The sequence below is a fragment of the Nansenia antarctica genome (genome assembly GCF_963989245.1).
Source record: "Nansenia antarctica genome assembly, chromosome: 1".
Taxonomy (NCBI): domain Eukaryota; kingdom Metazoa; phylum Chordata; class Actinopteri; order Argentiniformes; family Microstomatidae; genus Nansenia; species Nansenia antarctica.
In genome coordinates, this window is record NC_137674.1 from 7,202,182 (window position 1) to 7,226,996 (window position 24,815).

Genomic DNA, 24,815 nt, shown 5'->3' on the forward strand with positions numbered 1-24,815 from the left:
CATCCCAAAAGCCCATCCAATCACTCAGCACTGGAGCTGCTGCTGCTGCCAGAGGAGACCCTGCCCTTGAGCACAGCTGAGGACCCCAAAAACAACTCCCAGTCCCAGCAGGAGGACTACCATCAAACACCCAGAGCACTCAGCTGCTTCTGTGCCAAACCCCCCCCTCTCGATTCACCATAGAGGCCTGGACAGGCTCTTACAATGCCTCACTAGGTCATGATGTATCCACTGTGTTATTGTTGGAGTATCTAAAGAAACATTGAGCCTTCCAGATCCTCATTTGTGGATCTGTATTGGGTGAACAAAAAGAGACCTAGTAAATGTCCTATGTTTTTTTCTCCAATACTTAGTGTAGGTAGATCATGTAACCTATGCTGTTCGTTATTGAGGGTCTGAATAAGTGATGATAGGATGGATGTGTACTAACAGATGTGTCCTCTGATAGGCCGTTCGGTACTTCCATGGCCCTGCCATCCACTCGTACGTTGCCCCTCGTCACAAACTGGATCACGGAGGAGCTGTCCTGTGTGCGGCGAGAGTGGGAGAGAAAGAGGGAGATCAGAGCCATCAAAGTCTACAGTATTAAGCCGTATGTAATTATCAAGAATAAGATGTGTCATCGCCATGTAACAACCATGTAACATGTCGAACGCTTAATGTTTAAAAGGTGCCATAGAGCTTACCCTCTTTAATATCTCTGTGTTTAGTAGAAGTTTCATATCTATACTTATGGCTTCCTCTTTTAATTGCGAGCCCAGAGTACACGAGACTGTTAGACACGCTCTCCCTGGCCGGTCACAATCCTGCAGAGAGAGAGAGAGAGAGAGAGAGAGAGAGAGAGAGAGAGAGAGAGAGAGAGAGAGAGAGAGAGAGAGAGAGAGGGGGGGGGGGGGGGGGGGGGGGGTGAGCAGATGTCGTCCTTACAGACAAGATACATCACCAAAGGGAAAACACCCGCCAGTTACCAGTGAACCTTGAGATGCGACTGTCTATGAATGAGGTATGTGTTCATACCAGGACCCTCCGGCCAGACTTGGTGAAGAAGGCAAAGATTGTGTGGAAGATGCTCTCTCTGTCCTGAGGGATGGTGCATGGCGTGGGGTTCCTGTGGGGGGTGCAGTTTCCTCTCCCCCCGGCCACCTGGAGAATGGGGGAGAAGGGAGAGAGGGGGGGGGGGGGGGGGGGGTGGACAGAAATATCTCAGAACTGTTCTCTTTGGTAGTAAGAACCATAGAAGAGCTTGCATGGATCTAACTACAACAACATGAAAGAAAACAAGATATTAAGTGCCGTTGAGGAGTTTGGACACTCTTGACTTTCCTTTTGTCAAGTGGAGCCCTGTGTGTGGATCCCAGGGGCCTGGGTGTTGAGGGCGTGAACGTGAAGACTGACAGTCAAACTTAGCCGGCCAAGCCGCAGTATTGTTCTGGGGTCTTAGAGGGTGAGAGGAAGTTCTCCCCCATCAGTAGTGTGTTCGCTGCCCCTCCCTGACAGGGTTTCCCATATGGAGTGATTTAGAGCCAAGAGGTTTATCACCGTGCCCCCAGGGAACACTTCCCCTTTTCCCCTCTTTCTGCTGGCCCTCTCACCAGCCAGGCCCGGGGCTCGCAAGGTGGAAATGTCCCATGGCCTCCCCATTGTCTGTTTTAATACCACACAGTATCTCTGCTCCTCAGAGCTGTTTTATTACCATGGCTTAGCTGTCTGGTGTGTGTTTTTCTGTTGCTTCTGCTGCTGAGAAAAGATTCATAGACTGAGCTTCCTTTAACTCCCTGATCCCCTGATTGAATTCAAATCCATGATTCACATTACATCCAAAAATATTGAGAGACTTTTACATGGGAATTAATGCATAATAGGTTGTGGTGATCTTTTTGTATCTTGCCTGTGTTAAAGGTATTTTACTTGTGAAATGTGAAAATGTGCTGTAAAAGTATCCCATGTGCTGTAAAATGTATGAGTAACATCTCTCCCACAGGCTACACGCGGCGTTAACACAGCTTGTGATATGTGGCTCCAGGTTGGGGATGTTATAGAATAGTAGCATGCTCTGCAGGTGTCCTGTTCCCCAGTTTCGTGCAAAGCTGTCTGATCCCCCTTAAAGTGATTCCAGATGGGGGTCTAGGATGGTGGGATACAATCTTCCCAATCCACCCATTCACAATTAACAGGTTGAGCTCCCCGTGACCTACCTATATGAAGGGAGCAGTGCAAGGGTTAAGAAAACAGTTCACACTGTGGGGGTAAGGAGTTTCTCCGCCTAAATTGGCACTGTTTGTGAAACTAAAATGGTCAGCTAGCTATAGTTCATACAGTAGTGTATATCAACATTTTCCCTTGTATTTTTGTTGGCCAGATAGTGTCTTGCACTGTGCTAATAGGCTGTGTGCTCCATGACCCAACGCATGGATAAACTGAGTACCGTTTCAGCAGCTTAAATAAAAGCGTCTCCTAATGTGGACACGGCGCACTTGGCCATGGAGATAAACAAGTCTGACTGACTTTAGATAAATGGACATAGAATGTGGATAGTCTGCAGGTGTCCGATAAATAATGTAGCGAGATCTCTGATGGTTGGATCGATAAATTACGTGGATAGCCTGCTGTTGGCACCCCTACCTGTGTCTCCATGATGTGGAACATGTCAGCTCCGTTGCCAACCAGGCGGTTGGGTATCCTGATGTCCACTATGGAGCCAGGGAGCCTGCTCGGCCCGTTGTTTATGACCTGGAATCACATCACACAAAGGGAGAGATAGATGGAGGGAGAGGGGAGGGAAGGGGGGGGGGGTTAATACTTAGAGCCGAGGCAATATGAGTCAAAGAGATACTATATCTGCACTGTCACCTGTACCTGGAAGGTGAAGTTGAGAGGCTGAAAGTTGCACTCCATGTCCTCCAGCTGGACGAAGCGAGAGGAATCGATGGAGTTTCCATACACGAAGGAGGAGGGCGTCACCGAACTGTGGACAGTAAGACAGTTAGATGTCAGACATGTCAAGACACCAAATGGTGTATATAACAATGGTATAATAAATCTAAGACAGAGTGGTTTTGTTTGTGCATCAAAATTACGATGTGGTCATATCGAGATGAAAGTATAGTAAATTGACTATAATTAACCTAAATCCTCCCCCTAAACCATTAAAGTCTTAGTCAGAGTCTCTGATAGGAGTCTGGTCTGGTCACCCGGCTCTCCTCTAAAATCTCTTTCCAGATTAAAGCCAACAGGCAGACCTGTGTTATCAGACTTTCCTCTCCGTGGAGGAACTGGGCTGTTTGTACTTCTTGTCTCTCTTCTCTCTGAACTCAACTCTCTGATAAAGTGCGAGAGATAAAAGCCTTTCAAGCTAAAACGTTGCAATCTAACCACTCCCACAGAGAGAAAACATGTGGGCAGCACCAGTAACCAGTCGTTTTTTTGTCTCCAGTATTTATGAGTTGCAGCGTAATTATGTTTTCGCCCGCTTCTTAATTTGCCTTACCCAGTTATGATGGTGTCCACCTCGTGGACCAGTGGGATTGATAGATCCAAAGTGTTGTCCATCATTTTGTGCTCAGGGTTGGCACTGCAACGAAGAAACAATTCATACTGAACAAACGTTTTTGCTTTCTCAAAAGAATCATGGTCATACAATGGTACTCTTTTTTTACTCCTCACAAGCCTTGGTGACAGCAGTGTTGTCTTGTTGCCAGAACAAACCAAATTGTGCTTTATGGCACACATACGACATGCGCTTTGGTGGCTAGACAATGATGTCAGTCATATACAGTACATATAATGAAGGTCCAAAGGAAATGTAATTATAGACAAGGATGAGAGCCAAACATGCATGGCCCGTTGTAGTTGACTTGCACCTGACGTGTAATAGTGTACCAGTGAAGTATTTTACCAGTGCATGCAGTGTACAGTACAATATACGTCATCTCTTTATCAGAAACAAATGGTCCTTGTCAGATTTAAGCTATATTAATAATGTGTAACTTCTACACTTACCTTTTGGCATGAACTAAGAACTGCAATGTTTCATTTTCTCCAGAGAGTCGGCTTGTGTCAAAAATCACTGCAAGATGATACTGAGGAAAAATGGGGGGATCATGTAAATCACATAGCTGTCAGAATAATTTGTTTGCTGTTATGCCCAAGAGTATATATTTATTTAGCGCACTCAGTTTATGGCTACTGGACGGAATCTTGTTGTGCTTTGTTAAAGATAACAACTAGATACTGTGGTTGGTATGGACAACCGTTTGTGAAAAAACACACACATACAAAACGTAAGACATGTAAACACTGAAATCATGTATTCATTATTTGGAGCTCTGTACTGTACCTTAGTCTGTGCTCTCATGAAAGGAAATCCGACGCTGCATTTGAGGAAGTCCAGATCAACAAGTCCACAGGAAATGCCTTTCTCTTCCTGGAGAAACACAGACAAGAAGGCCGGAGACACAGTTAAAGAGGGAACCGAGGTGGGAATAGAGCAGAAAGAATGACAACGATAACAATTAAAATAGACCACAGTAAAACACTCACATCACACGGACTGTTTTCTTTAGAAAATAAGTAATAATGTTTTTGCATACGGTGGACATGATGACATTTAAATGTCACGTAATCCAGGTAAGCATGAAATAACAATAATATAATGACAGTATGTATGAAAGTAGTACAGTATGTATTCAGCTGGAGTGGCTTTATAATGTATGCATTTTTAATTGTCAAATCAAATTAAAAAATGGAAAAAGAAAGAGATGATCACACGCACACACACCCCTCAGCGGGACAGTGATCAGACAACCTCAGGCAGTGTGTTTGGAAGCTTGTCTAAACACTATGGAGCTTCACCGGCTGTCCTGTGTAAACATTTGGGCCTTGACCCAATGAGGAGTGAGAATTCTTTAAAAGTGAGAGTTCATTGAGAGGCTGTTTTTTGAGAGTGTGTGTGTTGGGAGGATGAAAGTAGGCTGAGACAAATCACGACTTAGACAAGGAATGTTCCGCAGAAGCTGGAGGTGAAACAATAGCTCAATGCTCTTGATCTCATTAATGTCATATTATCACACAAATTATCATCTTACAAAAATAAAAAACAACGTTTTTTAAACTTTAAACCAGTATGTGCTGCATATTCACCCGATCAGATATCCGTTCCCCCTCCTATGTTCAAACGTCTGTGAGGTAGACCCAGTATCATCCCACACGGTCATTTAGACCTCACCTCTCCTTACTCAGCAGTTTCACAGTTCCAGTCTAGGGTGGGGGCGCGTAAGCCATCTGCGTTAAGTCAGCTTAAGAAAGCACCGCTCCCCCCTGCGTGGAGGCAACTGAGAGCACAGCAGAGAGTGGGAGAACCCCAACAGAACTCGCAATGGAGGAATTTCCTCTATTTCCTGTATTCCACGGAGCTGCTGTGCAAACACTGGTGGCCCCCTGAGACTGGGCAGGGATGGGGAAGTCAGGCTGTTTACCCATCACCCACCTGGCAGTCCTTGAGAGAGAACAGAGCACTCAGACATTATGGCTCTCCATGGGGAGAGAGGGGACATTAGTCTGTTAGTTCTGAACTTTCTTTGTGTCTCCATCCCTCTCTCCCTTTCTCTCTCTCTCTCTCTCTCTCTCTCTGGTATTTATCCACCGTGAGGAAAATTCATATTGGGATTCTCACAAATGGCAGGCCCGTTAAATCTGACATGGTGTGTTTACGTTGCTTTAGTCTCAGCAGATGTCTTTGGTTGAGCAGTAGTTTGGTGGGAATACGATAGTTACGAGTTGTATTTATACATTGCTATCTCTTACTCTTTACTCTTTCTCTTATCTCTTTAATAATAATAATAACTTTTATTTGTCACTTTTCCTGCAAACGTTGCAGCTCAAAGTGCTTTAATCATTATATAATCATCATTTAATTATTTAGTCAATTAAAGGCAATATTAAATAGATGGGTTTTTAGTCTTGACTTGATCTCTTTTGTACACAGAGAAAGCCAGCGTCAGAAGACCTGAGAGCTCTATTGGGCTGATATGCTAGCAAAAGGTCTTTCAGATATTCTGGTGCTGTGCCAGTGAGAGCTTTATAAACAAGCAGAAGGATCTTGAAATCTATTCTCTAATATCTCTTTAGAGAACCTCTTCTGTATCTGGCTAAACATTCTGGCTGTATATGGATACAACTCTGACCATTGACCATAATTTGACTTTGACCATTGACCACAACAGTCCTTAAACCACTGGACTATTCTGGTCATTTACATACCCCGGCCCCTAACTATCAAGAAGAACATAATAACCAATATGTGTCCAATTAAACTGGAGCTCTCTCTCTCCTATGTTATTAAGGAACAATAACTCCACCACATCATCCCGCACATGTGCGTGGTCATGGTCATGGTGACCATAATATAACACACTCCGTGTGTGGTCAGGGTGGTCATATATAACACACTCCTGTGCATTATGGTCATGGTCAGGGTGGCCATATATAACACACTCCTCTGCGTGGTCATGGTCAGGGTGGCCATATATAACACACACCTCTGCGTGGTCATGGTTACGGTGGTCATATATATATAACACAGGCCTCTGGCTCCCGGAGGAGTGGCGATGCGGCTCCTGAAACCAATTCACCTCCGCAGCTTTCAGACAGCTCGGGTTGCAAGGAAAACAGAGAGATAACATACCCGACTCTTAAACAAGAGGGGTGCACAAGTTCACGCGCAGCTCGCTAGAGAGAGAAAGGGCCCCGGGGGAGGGATCAGGAGCTGACCGTGGCCGTGCAGAGAGAGGTCGTATCAACACCTCGGACGTCTCCAGGAGCGAGGTTAATTAGAAGAGTCTTACCGAGCATACAGTAGTCGGGCTGTTGTGGCGACTCCTGTGTCTTCTTTTAATATCGTTCCCTTCCTGTGACTCCCTTGCACTGCTGATCCCAATCATCAGCTTCCCAAGCAATAAGAGACTCTGTGTTACTAGAGGTAAACCAATACTAAATGTCAACCTACTAAAAAGGCTCTCTGAATTAGCCATGAAATTAGAATCCTAAAAACACTATTTCTGTCTTTAAATTGATTAGTATGTTGAAAGAAAGGTTGGTTTGAAAAAAAAAGGGTATATGTTTATTTTATTTATTTCTTCTCCTATACATGTTCACATGTGTTTTGAAACATACCCAATACAAATATATATAAAAAACAAACGAAAACCCCAACTATTTCTGCAATATCTGCCTCACATATCTGCCTATTGACTTATATTCAACATCAATTCCTTGTTTTTGGGTTTAAAAAAAGAAGAAGTGATTTTCACTGTGATTTCGGTGGTAAAACCGGAGACGGTTCATCCTGTCAGATTCCACACAGGCTTGGATCTACAGTATCAATCACAGAGGTGCAGAACCCAGTCTGACAATAAGCATAATGCTCCACTGTAGTGGCACGTTTCTCCCTGTTTCTCACTGTCTCCCTCTCTAGTGTTGTAGAAGTACTTCCCCACAAAGCCTGGTGTCAGTGTGTTCTGGCTCTAAAATGGCGCCTCACTCACCAGGTATGACCTGTTCCATTGGCCTCCTCACAACAACTGAGAGAGCAGACAGCGAGGATACTAACCTCCAGCCCACGCCCCCGACTACTCACTCTCTCTTCCTCTTCTGGGAAATCCATTTACAGTTCGTTTATAGGAAAACGTATGGCCTTAAATGTGGAGTGACATATATCTTTAATATATATTTCTGTAAAATGAAAGTTGTGGGAAATCTGTTTTGCATCATAGCACAGAGAACGCTGATGTGAGGAGTGTTTCTTGTAGGGCTATGACACGGCCGGGTCTTGTTGACATGGCCGGGCTGTCCAAGGCTGTGATGCATGTGACTGAAGGTCACCCAGAGGAACTCTCCTCGGAGACCGGACAGCTGCCGCTGGTTCTCTCCTCACAGGCTCTGGGCTCTCTCTTCTTCCCTCCCTCCCCTGTTTTATTGCCATTACAGCTGAGGTACAGTTACAGTATGGCTCTCTTTTGGTCTCCATTGTTTAGGTGTCGTCTCACATTACTTCATTTAAAATACAGACATATCTTCTACCTTTCAACCCGATTTCATCATCCACCAATAAGTTTAACTAACTTTATTTTTTTCAACACAGTGATTGACCATTATTTCCTTCACAACAGTAAGATAAACAACAACAACAACAACAACAACAACAACAACAACAACAACAGACATGACAAGGCACTATAAAAAGCAGCAAGAACAACAAACCTTTTGCCAGAAGTTGATGTAGAACACCTCTCTGGAGAAATTGAAGTAGATGTTGGTGTCGTAGGCGTCATCTCCAGAGTTGGAGATGGTCACATTCAGGGAGATGTTCTTCACTCCTCCAAGGGCCAGATGGGGCCTGCTGTGGATCCTAGTAGAGCGATGAACCATGCGTTTATTTCACCCAATGAACCAAGTACAAAGGGCTGTTCAGCTGCATTCAATTCTTAGAGAGAATACTATTGTAAAACAATGTACAGTACACAGCTTAGAAAGTGTATGAGCAGGGAATGATTAATACATGACTCACATGGCTGTTAGTAATTAAACAATATGCTTCATCGGCAAATGTACACACTTTCAATGCTTTGTACAACAACAAGTGAAGGACCTCCCTAAAGATGGAAAATCTATGGATGGCATCCAAGGGCAATGAAAGCCAAGCATGCAATGGATAGTTCCATTATCCACACCCACACCTCCTCAGTGTCGATGGCGTCAGCTCACTTCCGCAGAGTTGAGAGCAGTGGCCAGAGGACAAGAAGAACAGTAATAAACACAGGGAAAGGAACCGACAGAGGCTTTACCCTGAGAGCAGCAGTTTCCCATGAAGTCGCAGGTCGGCAGCACAGTCATCTGACAGGCAGTTCTTCTCAATCCACGTCTATGAGAGGAATTCCAGACAAATGTTTTGTGTTAAAATATGTTAATTCCTCAGGAGCACAGGGAGTAGGGGGGGGGGGGCATTTAAATTCAAATGTGGGTAGGGGTAGACGTGGGTGAATTATTCTTTTTTTTAAATGTTTTTATCTTCTGTTCCACAAAACCAAAAGTAAACGCAGGCAACATTAAGATAGTAACTGACACCACATCATTATAAGCTTAATGGAAGATTATTTCTGGTGCAGAGGAAGACATGGCTTTGTTTTTAGATATCAGAGTCAGGGTGAATTCCATTTACACTCCAGTCAATTCAGGAAATGACTTGAAACTGAATTCTCAAATTGAATTGATTGAATGATTAACAAGAATCTAGTTATAATCATGATAGACATTCATCATAGTGTGTGAAAATATCAACCTATATAGGCTACTACAGTACACTCTTACCTCGTTCTTCACTGCAATCTTGTCCCCCTTCCTCCAGCGCAGCACAGGCGACAGTGCAGGTAGGTCTCGGCCTAGGGGTCCATCGAGGACATGCTTCCCTAAGCTGTAAGCCACCTCAAATGTAATGGCCGTGAACACGTCCTTGACGTCCTTCTGTAGAGACACACACAAAGACCACACACATTGTTTCACATGGTTTCCTCCTTTGCCCTCTATCTTTCTGAGCAGAGACACCACCGAGCGAAACCCACTTCAAGCTCAGGGTTAGACGAGTAGCATGTCCAATCTACTGGCATAATCAAACACTTGGTAATGAGCTTTTGGAATAAAGTGCTGGCGTTGCATTTATTTGCATTCACTGTATCTTTCTCACTCTGGCCACACGACCCGAAACCCTAGAGAACTGTTTCCTTTGGCACCGGACTTGGAAACAATGAAGTCTGAAAAAACAAAAACTCAGAATAAGATCAAATCCTGCGTCCTCATTAGAGGATACTGTTGGAAGCCATACTTGGGGAAAAGAACATCTATACGTCTCTCCTGTCCATTAAACTTCACTCAGCTCTTTGAAGGAGAGTTGATGGTTTCTGGCTCTGATCTCAATGGTCTTCGACCACTGGAAAAGCGAAAAACACACACAGACAACTTGTGTCTCTTTGCCCAACCGGTGTCTGCCAACACGGAGCCGAACCCCTTGTGTAAACACAAAGGCTTCACTGTGCCTTTTCCGGTGGTCGCGAGGCCACTCTTTCTCTCTCTCACTCTGTTTGCCCTTTTTTTTTTTATCACACAGTTTTTCCTACGTCCACCACCCATACCCTTCCTCAGGCTGGCTGAGGCAGAGCTGACATCCTCTGTGGAGAGGTGGGCTACCTGCTACCATGGTAAGAGAGTTATGGCAGGAAAGAGTAAAAGTTGGATTATGGGCAGGACATGAATAGACAAAAAACTGAAGTCTGTTAGGGGCGTATTTCTCCATTGGGAATAGTGGTACACACCCCTACAATCACAGCCTAAGTGAACCACTTTTAGGGAATAACATTTTGGTTTACTTTGTAACACACAAGTAGAAATATGCAAGCAGTCTAATTTAACACTTTATTTTCTGCAGTTTTGTATACACTACCTCTCATCTTCAGAGTTGCACGTACCGTGAATGTTTTAATTAGTTAAACCTACTGTAAACCTGAGTGTGGACCACTGTTACCACAACACAATGATGAGGCTCAGTACAATAGACACTGCAGAGGCTGACCTCCCATCCAGAATTAAACCGCTGCTCATGCCTCATTGGCCTCACACAGACAGTGTTGTTCCAGTAATATGTCTGCAAGTCTGGGAAGAAACATGAAGAATGTTGTGCTTTAGTGCGTAACAAGCAATGGTAGGCCTCCATACTCTGTGAAAGGGCTGTTAAAGTCCCATTTGGCGATTAAAGCAAAATGCTTCAAATGGCCCCTGTCCTGTGCCCTCTGTGTGAACCTGTCCCCCTGGGAACACGCTGTAGGGTCTCCACACTAAGCCGTAGCCCAGCACTCAGAACAGTTTATCACAGATTGACATAGCACCGATTGAGAGGACATGAATGACTTGTTTTGTTGTTACTACTACCCACAACAAAAAAGTACTGTGTACAATCTCGGAATTCAAAATGACCTATAATGCCCTTTTTTTTCTTTCTTTTTTTAAAGATAGGCCCTTTATGAAACAGCAATGTAGCAAGTATTTCCAGATCTTGTCAAACAGAACCGAACATTTACTGTGGGAGATGGACCCACAGTCACTTCCCACTCGCTGGGCAGGAGAACCCCTCTGAGAAGGATCAGCAGCCGTCACATCCCCCTCACTTTAGGAAGCACTGGAGGTCACTGGTAAGCCTTGGCCCAGGCTTTTATTAGCCAGTTATTAATGTTCCCTACGATTGCCCCGGCCCCCAGCCCCCCCAGCCTCCTACTCCAACCCTGCACTGCTGTTAACTCCTGTATTTATGGAACACTGGAGTTCCTGAGCTCCGACTGAAACCGAGACCCACTGGTGTTAATTGCCTGTTGCCTGTAATTGTGTGAGCGGAATAGACCCCAACAACTGTTCCTTTACATCCAGTACCAGTCCCGCACATGAGACTGTCACAAGTCTCTCTCTAGTCTAGACAAAGGCAGTCATTGTATGGACACTCATTCAATCAGAGTAGCTGTTCCCTAAAACGTATGATCAGGATGGAAGTTATGACAGCAATCACAGAATGTTTATGGTTAAATACAGAGTGATAAAAACCTAGAGGAGGACTCCTGGGGACCATGGATTGGATTTCACCCCGAATAGTTTGTTTCATAGAGATGTCCTCAACCTCCTTGGAAAATCCAATGCTGATTCCATGGTGCTTTATGACATTTCGTCCATTTCTTTAACCTGAAACTTTTTCAAGCCAATACATTGTAAAAAAAAAAAATGTATCTAGAGATTTACATTTTGATTTATTTTCTGGTCAACTGTGTCAGACAGAAATGGCTTAGTGATATGATAGTATGTTGTTTACTGTATTTTACAGGTTGCAACTTCAGCTACACACAGGCACAGCCTGTTCTGAGCCCCAGAACGCAGCTACAGGCTCTGATCTAATACACTCACATGCTTATCTGATCAACAAGATGGCAGCGTACCAACTCTCTCCTTTATGTTCACAGAGCAGCTCTCTCACAGTGGGTGCGGGGAGGATGATGTCAACTCGAAAACGCTCTGATCCTCAATCGAAACGCCTCATGCTTGGCTGAAATACACTGAGCAGCACATCCTAGTTTCCCTACTCCATTCCCTCATCCAACCCACTTAAAGACCTAAAACACACATGCATCAAACTGAGCCATCGGTCACCGGATCTCATACCAATCACCGAGGGCGAGGGGCGACGCAGGTCTGTTTAAGGAAGATGCTTCGGGATTTCCTTTTAAGGAATTTGTATTTGACCTTGTTCAGTTTTAGGCCATCGTATGTTAGCATTAACATCAGATTTCTGCCCTATATACAATTGAGCTTGTTTTTAATCTAATAAATACCCGAGTTAGACATTTAAACAGAAGTAGAATATTAACGTGATATTTGAAATAACGCTTGACAAGTATTTCCACTAACATCTCACACATATGGGAGACATGCGTAAGCAAGTTATCTGGCCGTTCCATGAGAGTCCCGACCCCACCAGTACTAAGCTCTTTACCAGATAGGCTTTAAACAGAAGGCTTCTAGTCAGGACAGGCGTTTAACTGATTCTAACCCTCACATGGAACTAATACAGAACAGTATATCAGAGAAGGACAGGAGTGGTGAGGAAGCTTAGGGTGAGAAAATAAAGCGGTGTGGTGGTGGTGGAAGAGAATTCTAGTTTCTGATAAGATAACATTCTCACTATGGCAGTTTAAGTGAATCAAGCTTTAGTCACTCCTGCTGATGTTCTGCTAAATTTAGGAACATTGAAGAAGAAAGCAATGGCAACTGATAGTGCTTAATATTTAGCACTTGGGGTCATAACACTACTATTGTTTTTTTTGTTGTGACATTAGTCAGCATAGTTCCATAATATCACACTATACATACTAAGACTACATTCCATGCAGAAGTCTGAACAACATAAAAGAAAAAAGCCAGATTGAAAAAACAAGATGACACTCAAAAACGTTCCATTGAACATCAAGCTCCCCAATTTCCTTCAGGAATACAGCTATGAGAATAGTTCAGTCGGCATGGTGTGAGAAGTAAAGGGTGAGATATTTCTCATATGACCAACTTGAAACTCATCATAAATCTGACCCTCGGTCCAGATCCATAAGCCTGTGTAACGAAACGGCTGGTTTCCTAAAACAAATCACACTGACGGTTCTCCACGAGGTCGGTGACAGGTCAGGTAATTTATGTTCTAGTCAGACATAACTTCTAACCTCTGAGACATACACATACACACTTTATTAGGAACGCTATACTATACTGGGTAGGACCTCCCTTTGCTCTCAAAACAGCCTAAATTCTTCATGGCATTGATTCCACAAGATGTTGGAAATATGGCAGCCCCATAGTTTTGATATTATAATATATGAATAATATTGTAAAATATAAATGACAAATTAATGTTAGATTTTTATATTTACCAATGTAATGTATATGTACAGTATATGTTTTTTTAAAAGCCGTTTCACAATAGGTGGGGGGCCCAGCCAGAGGCTACGGCTATGTGGGGGTCCTTGGCATGGGAGAGTTTGGGAACCCCTGCACTAGCCTGTGGCATTCAAGCCATGATTGATTGCTATTAACGGGCCCAAAGTGTGCCAAGAAAACATTCCCCACACCATTACATTGAATGAATGAGAAGGTGTGCAGGTGTTCCTAATTAAGTATTCAGTGAGTGTACTATACCCTAATTAACTTTCTTGTTCCAGGCACTGACTCAGCAGTAATTATTTGTGTTATTTGGTTGTTTTTTCAATTTGCTGTTTTTTATTTCGGTATAGTTACTGATCTACTTCTATCTTTAGTTTGAAGAATCATCCTCTCGTCATTATGAAATATCGTAGCCATAAACAAACTATGATACAGTTACAGCAAGGGCAATCTGAGCACAAAGTCACAAATCAAACAAACATTAAAATATAGGCTACATTTTTTCCACCACTAACCACTAATTTCAAAGCCATGACAAATCAACACACTCGTGCCTGTAATATCCAGTGTGATGATAACGAGGCAACCCGCAAGAAATTGAGCTTTTTCCCTTAATGACCTCTTAAAAGGATAAATCATAAACATGTTGACCCCTACAAACCGTTAACCTCATGAATGCTGCTGTAATTTGTAACCCCTGAACACGTCGCCAATTTCCTTGTGGCTGAGGGAGAGAATGTGTCCACACAGAGACCGGAGAGACAGCACTTTAGAAGATTACTGTATCCCTTCAACGAGGCAGGAAGTTCGTACCATCTGTGCTATCGCCCATACGAGCCTATTCCCTGCATAACTACATCCCTGCCCTTGACACAAACACGCACTAAACATTCCATCACAAAAAAGCGCATGACACTCCTTTCCAGATCCATACTCCCTAAAGCAGCATATAAAGCCTCCCCCCTCCCCCCCCACACACATCACTCAAGACACCAGCCACACACAACCCCCCCCCCCCTGAGGCAACAGATACAATACTCCCTGATGGGAAACACAAGTCCAATGAGTCCAGGAGTTCACATGGTGAAATATACATCACTTTATGAGAATAAAGAGGAGAATGGATTCATGGCTTTCAGAAAATGTCCACATAAACACAAATTACTGTTAACTTTTATGGGCTCACCGTGCATCATGTAGAAGGCATTCAGCATCTGACCCTCACACGGTTAAAACACAGCTGGGATTTATAAAGGAGGAGTAAAGGTGCCACGCTTTCCTGATGGAAACTGGCACATGGGAAAGGTTTTCTGCACAAACACACTAAAACCATCACCCTTTTACTATTGGTACATTCTGTCAACACATTCTGAGCGTTTCTACCCATGCCAATGTACACATGTAACTATTACAATGAAATTTGAGTAAAAACATTCAACAAACACCAATCTGAGAACCAACTCACTACCTACTACAGGATACTCAACACAGCTCCAGCTCTTCACACGTACATGCCTCAACAATTCACCAATACTCAACGCTGGCACAGAGTTCACATTTAGACATTCACAACACGCCTGCTTGCTGTTTTGGGACTTACTGTAAAAATGTTTTAACGATTGACTCATCCACCATGGGTGGATTTACTGTAATGTTTCATTCTTTGGGAAATGCACTGCGACGTGAGTGTACTGAGAAGGCCATTGTTAGAAAACTGTATTTGGGGGATACTGAGAAAGGAGGAGAGAAAATAGGGGAACAGAGAGCTTAACTAAAACAAGTAACAGGAGTCCTCCACTCCTGCTTCCTCATTCACAGAATTCCCAACCCAGTACGCCAATCACGTTGTCTACTGTACCTATCCCTGCTCCCTGGCTGGCTTTTGCTGTTACTGGATCCCGCTGCTCAGTTTGGAGTCACCTCAAGGACAGAAGCTAGGCTCTCCTACAAAGCAAAAACAAATCTGGTGCTGAAGAAAAGAAGGATTCAGATCAGGTCCTTTTAAGGGAAGCAGCCTTGACTAGGGAGTGACTGTGTGAGGGGGCTGCGGGGGCATGGCTTCAATCACTTTCCTCTAGCCTGGATCTTCAGTTGCCGCCAAGATGGCTAACATGTGTTATACTTACGTACTTAATCCTCTTCGTTCCTTGAGGAACATAAGGCTGCGACTATCCGCCTTCACCTGCTCCTATCCTTTACAGCGTGTTGGGCCTCGCCCCGGGTCAGGTGTAACATGTGTTATGCTTAAAACTAACACCGTTATAATATACAGTTTTGCACGATCAATGACCAACCAAGTTGTCTGAAGCTAGAACATAAGGCACAACTTTCTCATGCCGTAATACATATAGTATGTCCTGTGTGGTGGAGATGTGGTGTTTGTATTGATTTACCAAGTGGAGGCCCACATTCCTGACCAGAACTGAACTGTACTGACCTGTACTGACACTGTACTGACCAGAACTGAACTGTACTGACCTGTACTGACACTGTACTGACCTGTACTGACACTGTTGCCGTTTTGACCGAACAACAAGAGGCTGAAGACTTCCTTGCTTTGAGAGATGAACTTCCTTTGACATCTTGATAATGCTTCACCGAACATAAACAGGAAGCACTTTTCAGCTTTTTTTAGTCTGATTGGTGAAATACATAATAATTCCCTTATTAGATTAACTGGAAGAAATTCTCAATAACATAACTGTTTTTCATTAATTCATACAGAATAAATGTAATGTTATCATAAAATCATATCATTCAATCAATGCATCAACGAATTTGACCTTGGATATCATGGATTCTTATCAAAAGGATACTGATGGATAAGCTAGCTTGCTCCACATTGTGTAGTTTTATCATGCTCTGTGTCTGTTTCAGGTCGCTCCATCCTGGGGACTGAGATGGGCTTCCTGTATTTGATTTGGCCGCTACACAAAAAACCTGGGACACTTTTACTTCATTGTTAATGTTATTCTTGGGTCCATTGTTTTTTTTTCGACAGCACCCCCCCAGCATTGCATAGATAAAAATCTGTCAATATTCTCTTATTATGAAGGTGCAGTAGGTTAAACACTCTAATGCACACAAACAATTACAATTCTCTAAAGTGTACATTTTGGATTCTCTTCCACTGTGGTGGAACCCCCAGCCTCCTGCGTCCACATGTACAGGAAACAGAATATTGACCCAGAGGCTGCAATAGCAGACATACACAGTATGCTTCCAGCAACAACTGGGGTGATGGGATACCCGGAGGGGAGATAACAGGGAGAGCAGGGCTGAGCTGACCACGCTGGCTGTAGCATCGTACGCCACCAGGTGATAAGCACCATGACCTGCACCATGACCTGCACCATGAGTAATCACAGCCTGTTATCAGAGGTTATCAGATCCTGTCTCTGCTCTGGGAGAGGAGAGGACCAGTGCAGGCAGCCCTTTGTGATCGGCTCACCATAGCACAAGCATTTTTTGTTCTAAAACGATCTTTTCTATGTCACATTAATTTCCCTTACAGTGGGATGTGGGAAACATGGCGGGCAGAGACTCTTTCCTTGGGTTAGGGTTGGACAACTGACAGTAGCAATAGCAGGCCATGTTAACAACATTAGCGTTTAATATTTTTGACTGCCACCTGTTGCTAGGTAGAATTCATTGGGGCAGAAACATTTCTGCCCCTTCACCCAATATAATGTGCGGGAGGTTTTCTCTGCTTATGCCAATGATGCTCATGGTCCCCATAGCAACGATGGGGCAGATTGCTCCACTGCCCCACAGCGGAGAGATAGGACAGAGAGTGCCGTCCGCAGCGCGAGCACACACACACACACACACACACACACACACACACACACACACACACACACACTCACACACACACACACACACACACACACACACACACACACACACACACACACACACACACACACACACACACACACACACACACACACACACACACACACACACACACAAACACACAAACTAGAGAAGTTACTCCAAAACAGCCCTATAAGGATTGTGAGTCAAGTAGGGTTGAGCGGTTTTACGGTTAAAACGAAAGTGGTGGCGCAGCGGTCTAAGCATCAGTCTCTGGTGCAAGCTGCCCACCGGGGACTGGGATCGAATCCCGGTCTCGCCAGACCCGGATATGGCCGAGGCACACAGGGAGCGGCATATTGAGCTCCAGAGGGCGGTATAGGACTATTTCCGGACAAGGATCCGTCGCGCAACAGCGCCCCCGGGGTGCCGGAATAACGGTGTCGGGCTCGAGGAGCCAGTCAGCTAGTCTGCCTGGCTCTCTCCTCTGGGGCTGCCGGCCACGGGGTCGTGCGGCGGATCCTACGCAATAGGCAGGGGATAATTGGATACTAGGTTGGGTGCAATTGGATACTAAATTGGGTGAAAAAGGGATAAAATCAGAAAAAAAAAAAAACGAAAACCGGGGGCTCTAAAAAAGGTTTTTTATCTCAACTTTTAAAGAAGTTCTTTATACTGTATGAAGCCTTTCAAACATAACAGTCTTCATCGAGTCCCCCCCAAAATGGCACTGTAAAACAAATGGACCAAATCCACAGGGGAACTCCTACCCTAAATATTCTCCCACTAAAATGTGTACATGCATAATGTTGCTTAATCCAGTTAATGCTGCTGATACCGATACTGCAGACAGTGCATTTTATCAAAGCGATTCTTGTAGAATAGGATCCATTCAATTTCTCTACTATTTATTCTTGTACGCTTTCCCATCCTATCCTTTATAAATGTGTGCTGGACTTGCTGCCATATTTAATGGAAGGCAGCTGGATATGATTACCTTTCTGCCATGTAGTTTCATTGTATCAGCTTTTTTGGCCCGGGGTAAATGAAAACCAGTGGAATGGCACCGAGGGAATTGCACTTTTCTGCAGAACTGTAAAGAGGCAAACAAAGCAAGCAGTGTGGCAGCCATTCTCTGTCTCTCCACGTGCTAATGCTGAGGCTAAGGCTCTCAGTGTGTCGCTGGGGTCTCTCTGTCTCTCCACGTGCTAATGCTGAGGCTCAGGGTCTCAGTGTGTCGCTGGGGTCTCTCTGAGATGCCGTCTGTCAGTGTTTTACTGGTTGTGTTTCACAGTGTGACAGTGCAAGGGGTTAGTCAACAGATGGTTTCACTGTGTCAGTGTTGTGAATCAATGTCTCCAGGGGCCAGTCTTTTTTATTTTCTCTCTCTGATTTTTTCCGTCCTGTAAAGCGCATTGTAATGCATCAGTGTCTGAAATATGTGATAAAGTTTGATTTGGTTTAGAGACCAAACTCTGGAAATGTTACTTCCCTGACCCCAGACTTTAAGAAAAGTTTCTAAACTCTTACCCCTATCTGCCCTCACCTATAGCTCTTTCAAACCCTAACCCTAACTGACCCCTATAACCTACCCTAAGCCTTAAACCTACCCAACCTTATCACCACTATCTGTCAGGCTAAAGGTGGGTGTACTGTAGGGCGGCACGGTTATGGTTAAAAAGATCATCACGATTATTTTGCTCAATATTGTGATCACGATTATTCATCCATTTTGGGGAACACACTTTATTGCACTTTGTAAATCAACAGAAAAGTGCCTTCACAATAATAATGTATTTTATAAACCTATAAATACATAAACTCAAATGTACAAATCTTTGAACCAAAATAGGACATTCTTCAAAGAAGAATACCACAACGGCACCAAATAAAAAGGATTCATCCCTAACATGAAGGTCAGTTACATTACACCTGCAGGTTTGTTGCAAGAAATATTGCAAAAAAACTATTGGACACATGTCTTTTGCCAAATGGAAGGCGATAGCCTCCGTTATTTCAAAATGTCTGAGTTGCATTATACAATGTCCCCCTTATGGATGTCTGAGTTTGACAGATTTTGTGGGGTTTTGGCCTTCATGCAGTGTTCATATTCCACTTTATGATGACTTTTCAGGTGGTTGAAAAGATTAGTGGTATTGCCGTTGGTGCTGACAGGACGCAAATGCACACTTTGCACAGTATGTGTTCCTCCTGATTAACATCACTATCCAAAGTAATTCCACAGAAACTGAACCCTTTTTTGGAGCCAACGTTTGAGATTCCTCCTGTCCTCCTGACATTTACTTTGTCTATCGTAGGTCTATACTACCATGTCTTTGTCTATTGTAGGTCTATACCTATCTTGTCTTTGTCTATCGTAGGTCTATACTACCATGTCTTTGTCTATCGTAGGTCTATACCTATCTTGTCTTTGTCTATCGTAGGTCTATACTACCATGTCTTTGTCTATCGTAGGTCTATACCTATCTTGTCTTTGTCTATCGTAGGTCTATACTACCATGTCTTTGTCTATCGTAGGTCTATACCTATCTAGTCTTTGTCTATCGTAGGTCTATACCTATCTTGTCTTTGCCGGTGTGCTACTGTCCACTGGTCGTAAAGTTATTGTAAAGCATAGACGGAAATAGGTTAACACAGCACACACTTGAAACAAACACCTGTGATTGGTCAGATAAATGAACCCATGAATAACTTGTATGTAATCCACCAGAGCAAAAAAAGAAAAATGGTCGCTTGACTTCATTGAACATTTACAGAGAAATGCCCATGCCCCACTGCTTCTCTGGAAGAAACTCCAGACATCAGAAGAGCTTTTGATGGGGCTTTAAATACCATATGGTGCCAAGACAACGTTGGGGGGTATGGGACATAGGACACTGAATGGAATATAAGGCTCAGAATGGGGGGCACCATGAGGTCTCTGGGGGAATCTGTGCTAATTTAGATTGACAACTGTTAGAGGGGCAGGGCATTAGGTGCCCATTATAGACTCTCCTTGGAGACTGTAATGCAACTGTAATACTACAGTACACCACTCCTGACCGCAAATAGTAGCAGCCTTGGCATGACTTCATGGCACATGCTCTATGCATAACACTGGGCCATGAGATGGGACTGTTGAAACATAAATATGCATATGAGGATAGATTAATTGCCACGGCCATAAACCTGCCACACGATCACAGTCACCATTTGAAAGTGATGTTGTACTCTACGTCTAATAAGCAATCCTAAAAGTGGCGTGTTTATTAAGACTTTAAATATGTCAGAGGCATGCTGACGACAAGTGGGACTGCATCCAACGTGTTACAGAATAGGGAATCGTTAGCAGGTACTGTATCACCCAGTACTGTCAACATTATGATAATACAACTACACTATAAACGATGTACTGTAAGCCGGTACCTGAGATATATTCAATAGGACTACCATTGCATCACACAACACGAGGGTTACTGCTTGCCAGGGGCGTAGGTTTCATTAAGGGTAGGACATGTCCCACACACCTTTTTTTAAAGTAATGTCCAAATTATGAAATCCTACAACAACCATAGTGCGGCTCCCAGCCATACACGGAGGCACGTTCAAGCTAAGATGCATGTTAGTAAACAAAAAAAAGATATGTGCGCTAGTGAGATGAGCTAATCTTATATATATATACACTAATATATATAGAATACTAATAGCATAACTAATTTACAGGTTGGCAATGCCAGTTGCTGTATGCATCCTTGAAACTGGTGAGATTTCACCTGCAAACTCAACAAGGAAGGGTATACTTCAAGCTTGGAGTACCTGTACATACAGTACATGTATACATGGGTGTACTGTATCACAAGTTAGCGGTCGAATGGTAAATTATTTACTTCCAGATCAGATATGGCTCAATATGTAGCCGCATTGACGGCTGATGCTCTTGCAACCTATTTAATGAGGCGGGGTGTCTGGTACAGTGAGTTGAAAAACAATAAACAAAGCGATAATGTGCCAATTGCGCAAAATGGCTGAACATAATACTTCAACTGAATGATTGACATTGATTTGGGTGTTATTTTTCTGGTGCTCACGCACAAACCTTCTGGTAATTTCAACCTAAATCATTCAACATTCATCATTACAGGAAATATGTTTTTCCTCCCCAAATGTGAGGTACAACTGTAGAACAAAAGTCCTGTGTATAGTTTATTTAGCTAAAAATAACCAAACAAAGAACATCTGGAGGTCTGGTATGCTGTTCCACAGTCCTTGCCAACAAAAACATGTTTAAAATGATCAACATGAAAGACTTCAGCAATTTCAGGAATTGCTTCTTTTTTTTTCTTTTTTTCTATGATACTAAATAATTTACTGAGTGGCCATTCCTGTGTTTTGCCGAGTATTAGGGCTATGAAAATGTCACTTGTCTTTTTAAAAGGCAGTTTACTGTCTGATACTTCGCTATCATGCATCAGTATCTCTAAGCAGGGAGTGAGTAGCCATTGTACTTTGTGGCTAATAACTGAAAACAAAGCTATGACCTCTATGTGTGTGATTTATATGATCACCGAGCGCAATTGACAAATGGTCCATGTACAAGTGACTTAAAATAGCTCATGGACTGCTACCACTACCACTCATGCATCAGAGGTAAAGCAGTCAACCCAAACACACAGGCTTTCCATCACTAGAGCCAGTGTGGAGCTCCAGTTGACACAACACCAGTCCTCCACCCCGCTGTGACGTTAACCTCCATGCTGTGTTTTCACTGTATGTTTTAGCTTGCAGGGGCTGTCCCCCCCCAGAGGACGCAGGCGGGCACCAGCTGGTTTCCATTAGCATACCTCTCCTAGAAAATGGGAGGCCTAACTCATGTGGGCAGACACTTGAGCAAGATAAATGATGGGATTGGACAAAACAGACTACCCTCTCTAGGACTGGAGCCATGTCAGTCCTGATTACGGTGATCCCAAGTCTTCTCAGTGGCATCGTACAAACACATCAAGGTAAACACACAAAAAACTTGGAGGACTCCATTAGATCATGTGTGTCCATAATCTTTGTTCCCCTTGGTTTTACATAATAATATGTATCAAGGGTTAAGTTCAGTGTCTTCTTCCTCTAAACTGTCTAGTGTGGTTGAAGTTAGGGTGAATTCTCAATGAGCTGTATCCTGTTTGTGTGGCTTGCTGTCCCGATTCTTTGGTCTGCTTGGCCTGCTCATTCCTGGTTCATTGTGGAACTACCAAAGGATTCAATACTGATATGATTAAGGCCTACATGTGCTTCTCAATCTACACAACAAACACAGAGAATACAGTATGATCTTAATCCAACAATAACCATGCCTGGCCTAGTAGCTAGACTAAACAGCTACAGAACCAGACACCTCCCAGTCACACATGCTGGCCTTAATTACACTTCAAACCTCCAATGAGCCCAAATCAAATACAAATGTACTGACAAATGATGTAAGAGTGTGCAGTTGAAAAACAGAAACGAAAAAATGTAGTGAAAATATAATTGTGCCACACCTCTGAATACTGGTGCCTTGCCAAAAAAAATGCTAAATCCAATACTTTGTAAGCTTAGTTTTGGTAACACATCGTTAACACTATTTCTGTTCAGATAATGTGTCTCTCTAATACCTGTTTAATAGAACAAAGACACGCAGTTCAACTACAGTCAGTAACGTGACATGTGGCTGTGGTTTGATGAATAACTCTCTTGGCTTTACAGGAAGTGTGTTTATCTCGCTGGTACACTGAAGCACGCACAGAGAGATGCCAGCTACGTGGCATGCACCAGTTGTGAGCGGGCAAATTTGCTTTCCCACTGAGAAACCTTGCACATCATGGTGTAAAACATTTTTAACAAGTTAAAAAAGTGCTTCCATATTTCACAGTCACATCTACAGTATGTAGGCTATATATCTACTATTTTCATGGCTAGTACAACTGTACATCTCCAGTCTTATCACAGCAAAGCGATTTCCACTACTAAAGTATCCAACCTCACTGAATAGACGACATAAACAAACAGCAGCTTTCGTTGTTTAGGACTTGACAACTGTGTTGTGTCTTAAAAGTCCATACACGGTGGGCTTATTGTTACAACGGCGTGTGATGTAAACTTATAGCAGACTGTACGGTAAATGAACAGAGGGTGGTGTGGTAATGACAGGTCCTTTCACTCCCCAGATCAGCCCCCCCATGGTGAAAGAGCCTGAAGTGCTCCGTAAAGAATGTCAGCGCTTCACGTGGGCCTCCCCATTAGAGGAGGTGAGACATGGGTGCCCTCAGGACATGGAAGCCACTCTATGGCTGTCTCTGATACAGTAGGGGTCAATGAGAGAAGGGCCACAATAGAGTCACTATGTAGTGACAAAGGAGTGTCTGTCAACTGTTTCTAGACACTTCTGGCCATTTGGAGTGATTGACTCCGAGTATACAATGGTTTTATAAGCTGCCATTACCGCCTGACTGTTACCGACTGTTACCTTTGCCCTGACCCAGCAGGGTGACTCTAATAACCCCGAGCCACTTGCCTATTGAGCCGTCACAGAGCAAACCCATCAGTGTGTCTCAGTGTGAGACATTTCAGCTCTCACTTACAGCCGACATGAAGACATCGAGTGTCGACATTGTTTGTCTTGACTTTCAGTTTGTTTTTGACAAAATGGAAATTGAACTTCAGAGCTTCACAAAAAAAAAAGCAGAAAAAACAACAACATTCAAATATAACATTGCTTGAATAACACTCCAGGGTGAATGCACTGGAGGTCATGAGAAAGAGATCACAAGATCAGCTGAGGACGTGGACAAACAGTACAAAAAATGGGCCAGCTTCAGCTTCGGAGCAGTAGGGACACTGCATTCATACACGGGGACTCACCTTGACGTATGCAGTGTAGTGCTGGCACTCCTCTCTGTTAATATCCAGACTGAGCTGCTGGCTCACGAAGCCGACCTGGGCTCCGTTCTGAGAGAAATACACCCGAGCTGGCTGGCTCTTCTGTCTCTTATCCACATCCGCAGTCAGGTTATACAGCAACTCTGCAAGGAGAGGGACACATGTCCCTCAGTCTGCACACACACATATGGGCAGACACGCATACAAAGCCTAACCCTAACCCTAAGCCTAATCACACACAATCAAAGACAAACTGACCAATCTACACAGACACACAAAAGATATACATGCAATCTAACAGATGGACATTTCTGTCAATAGGAAATCAAAACAAGAAAATAAATTCGATAGCTGGTTGATTTCGGGTTGAGTAGGGAAACCCTACCCTAAAAAAAACACATCACATGATTTCCATTCACATGTTGGTCAGAGACGACCTCATGTGTATTTTCAATACAGAAGTCATACGCATGATGTCAAACGTTACAGTTGTTTCCGACAAGACCATTTAAGGACCGTGAGCTCTCATTTTTAATCAAATCCATGGGAATGAATCAGTCTTCAGTCTTTCAGTA

At 43.5% G+C, this 24,815-nt stretch overlaps 1 protein-coding gene across 1 annotated transcript in view; it reads right to left on the reverse strand.

Annotated features, from left to right (window-relative positions):
• itga9 (integrin, alpha 9) overlaps nucleotides 1–24,815 on the reverse strand; it is a gene marked incomplete at its 5' end in the record, with an annotated part of 46,847 nt that overhangs the window by 7,470 nt on the left and 14,562 nt on the right. The window contains 12 exons of the mRNA XM_080536314.1: nucleotides 431–526; nucleotides 687–806; nucleotides 1,018–1,143; nucleotides 2,623–2,730; nucleotides 2,857–2,965; nucleotides 3,488–3,571; nucleotides 4,000–4,079; nucleotides 4,337–4,423; nucleotides 8,257–8,404; nucleotides 8,841–8,917; nucleotides 9,364–9,516; nucleotides 24,223–24,383. Of these exons, the coding sequence (XP_080392440.1) occupies nucleotides 431–526; nucleotides 687–806; nucleotides 1,018–1,143; nucleotides 2,623–2,730; nucleotides 2,857–2,965; nucleotides 3,488–3,571; nucleotides 4,000–4,079; nucleotides 4,337–4,423; nucleotides 8,257–8,404; nucleotides 8,841–8,917; nucleotides 9,364–9,516; nucleotides 24,223–24,383 (1,349 nt within the window). The remainder of the gene's footprint in view (nucleotides 1–430; nucleotides 527–686; nucleotides 807–1,017; nucleotides 1,144–2,622; nucleotides 2,731–2,856; nucleotides 2,966–3,487; nucleotides 3,572–3,999; nucleotides 4,080–4,336; nucleotides 4,424–8,256; nucleotides 8,405–8,840; nucleotides 8,918–9,363; nucleotides 9,517–24,222; nucleotides 24,384–24,815) is intronic.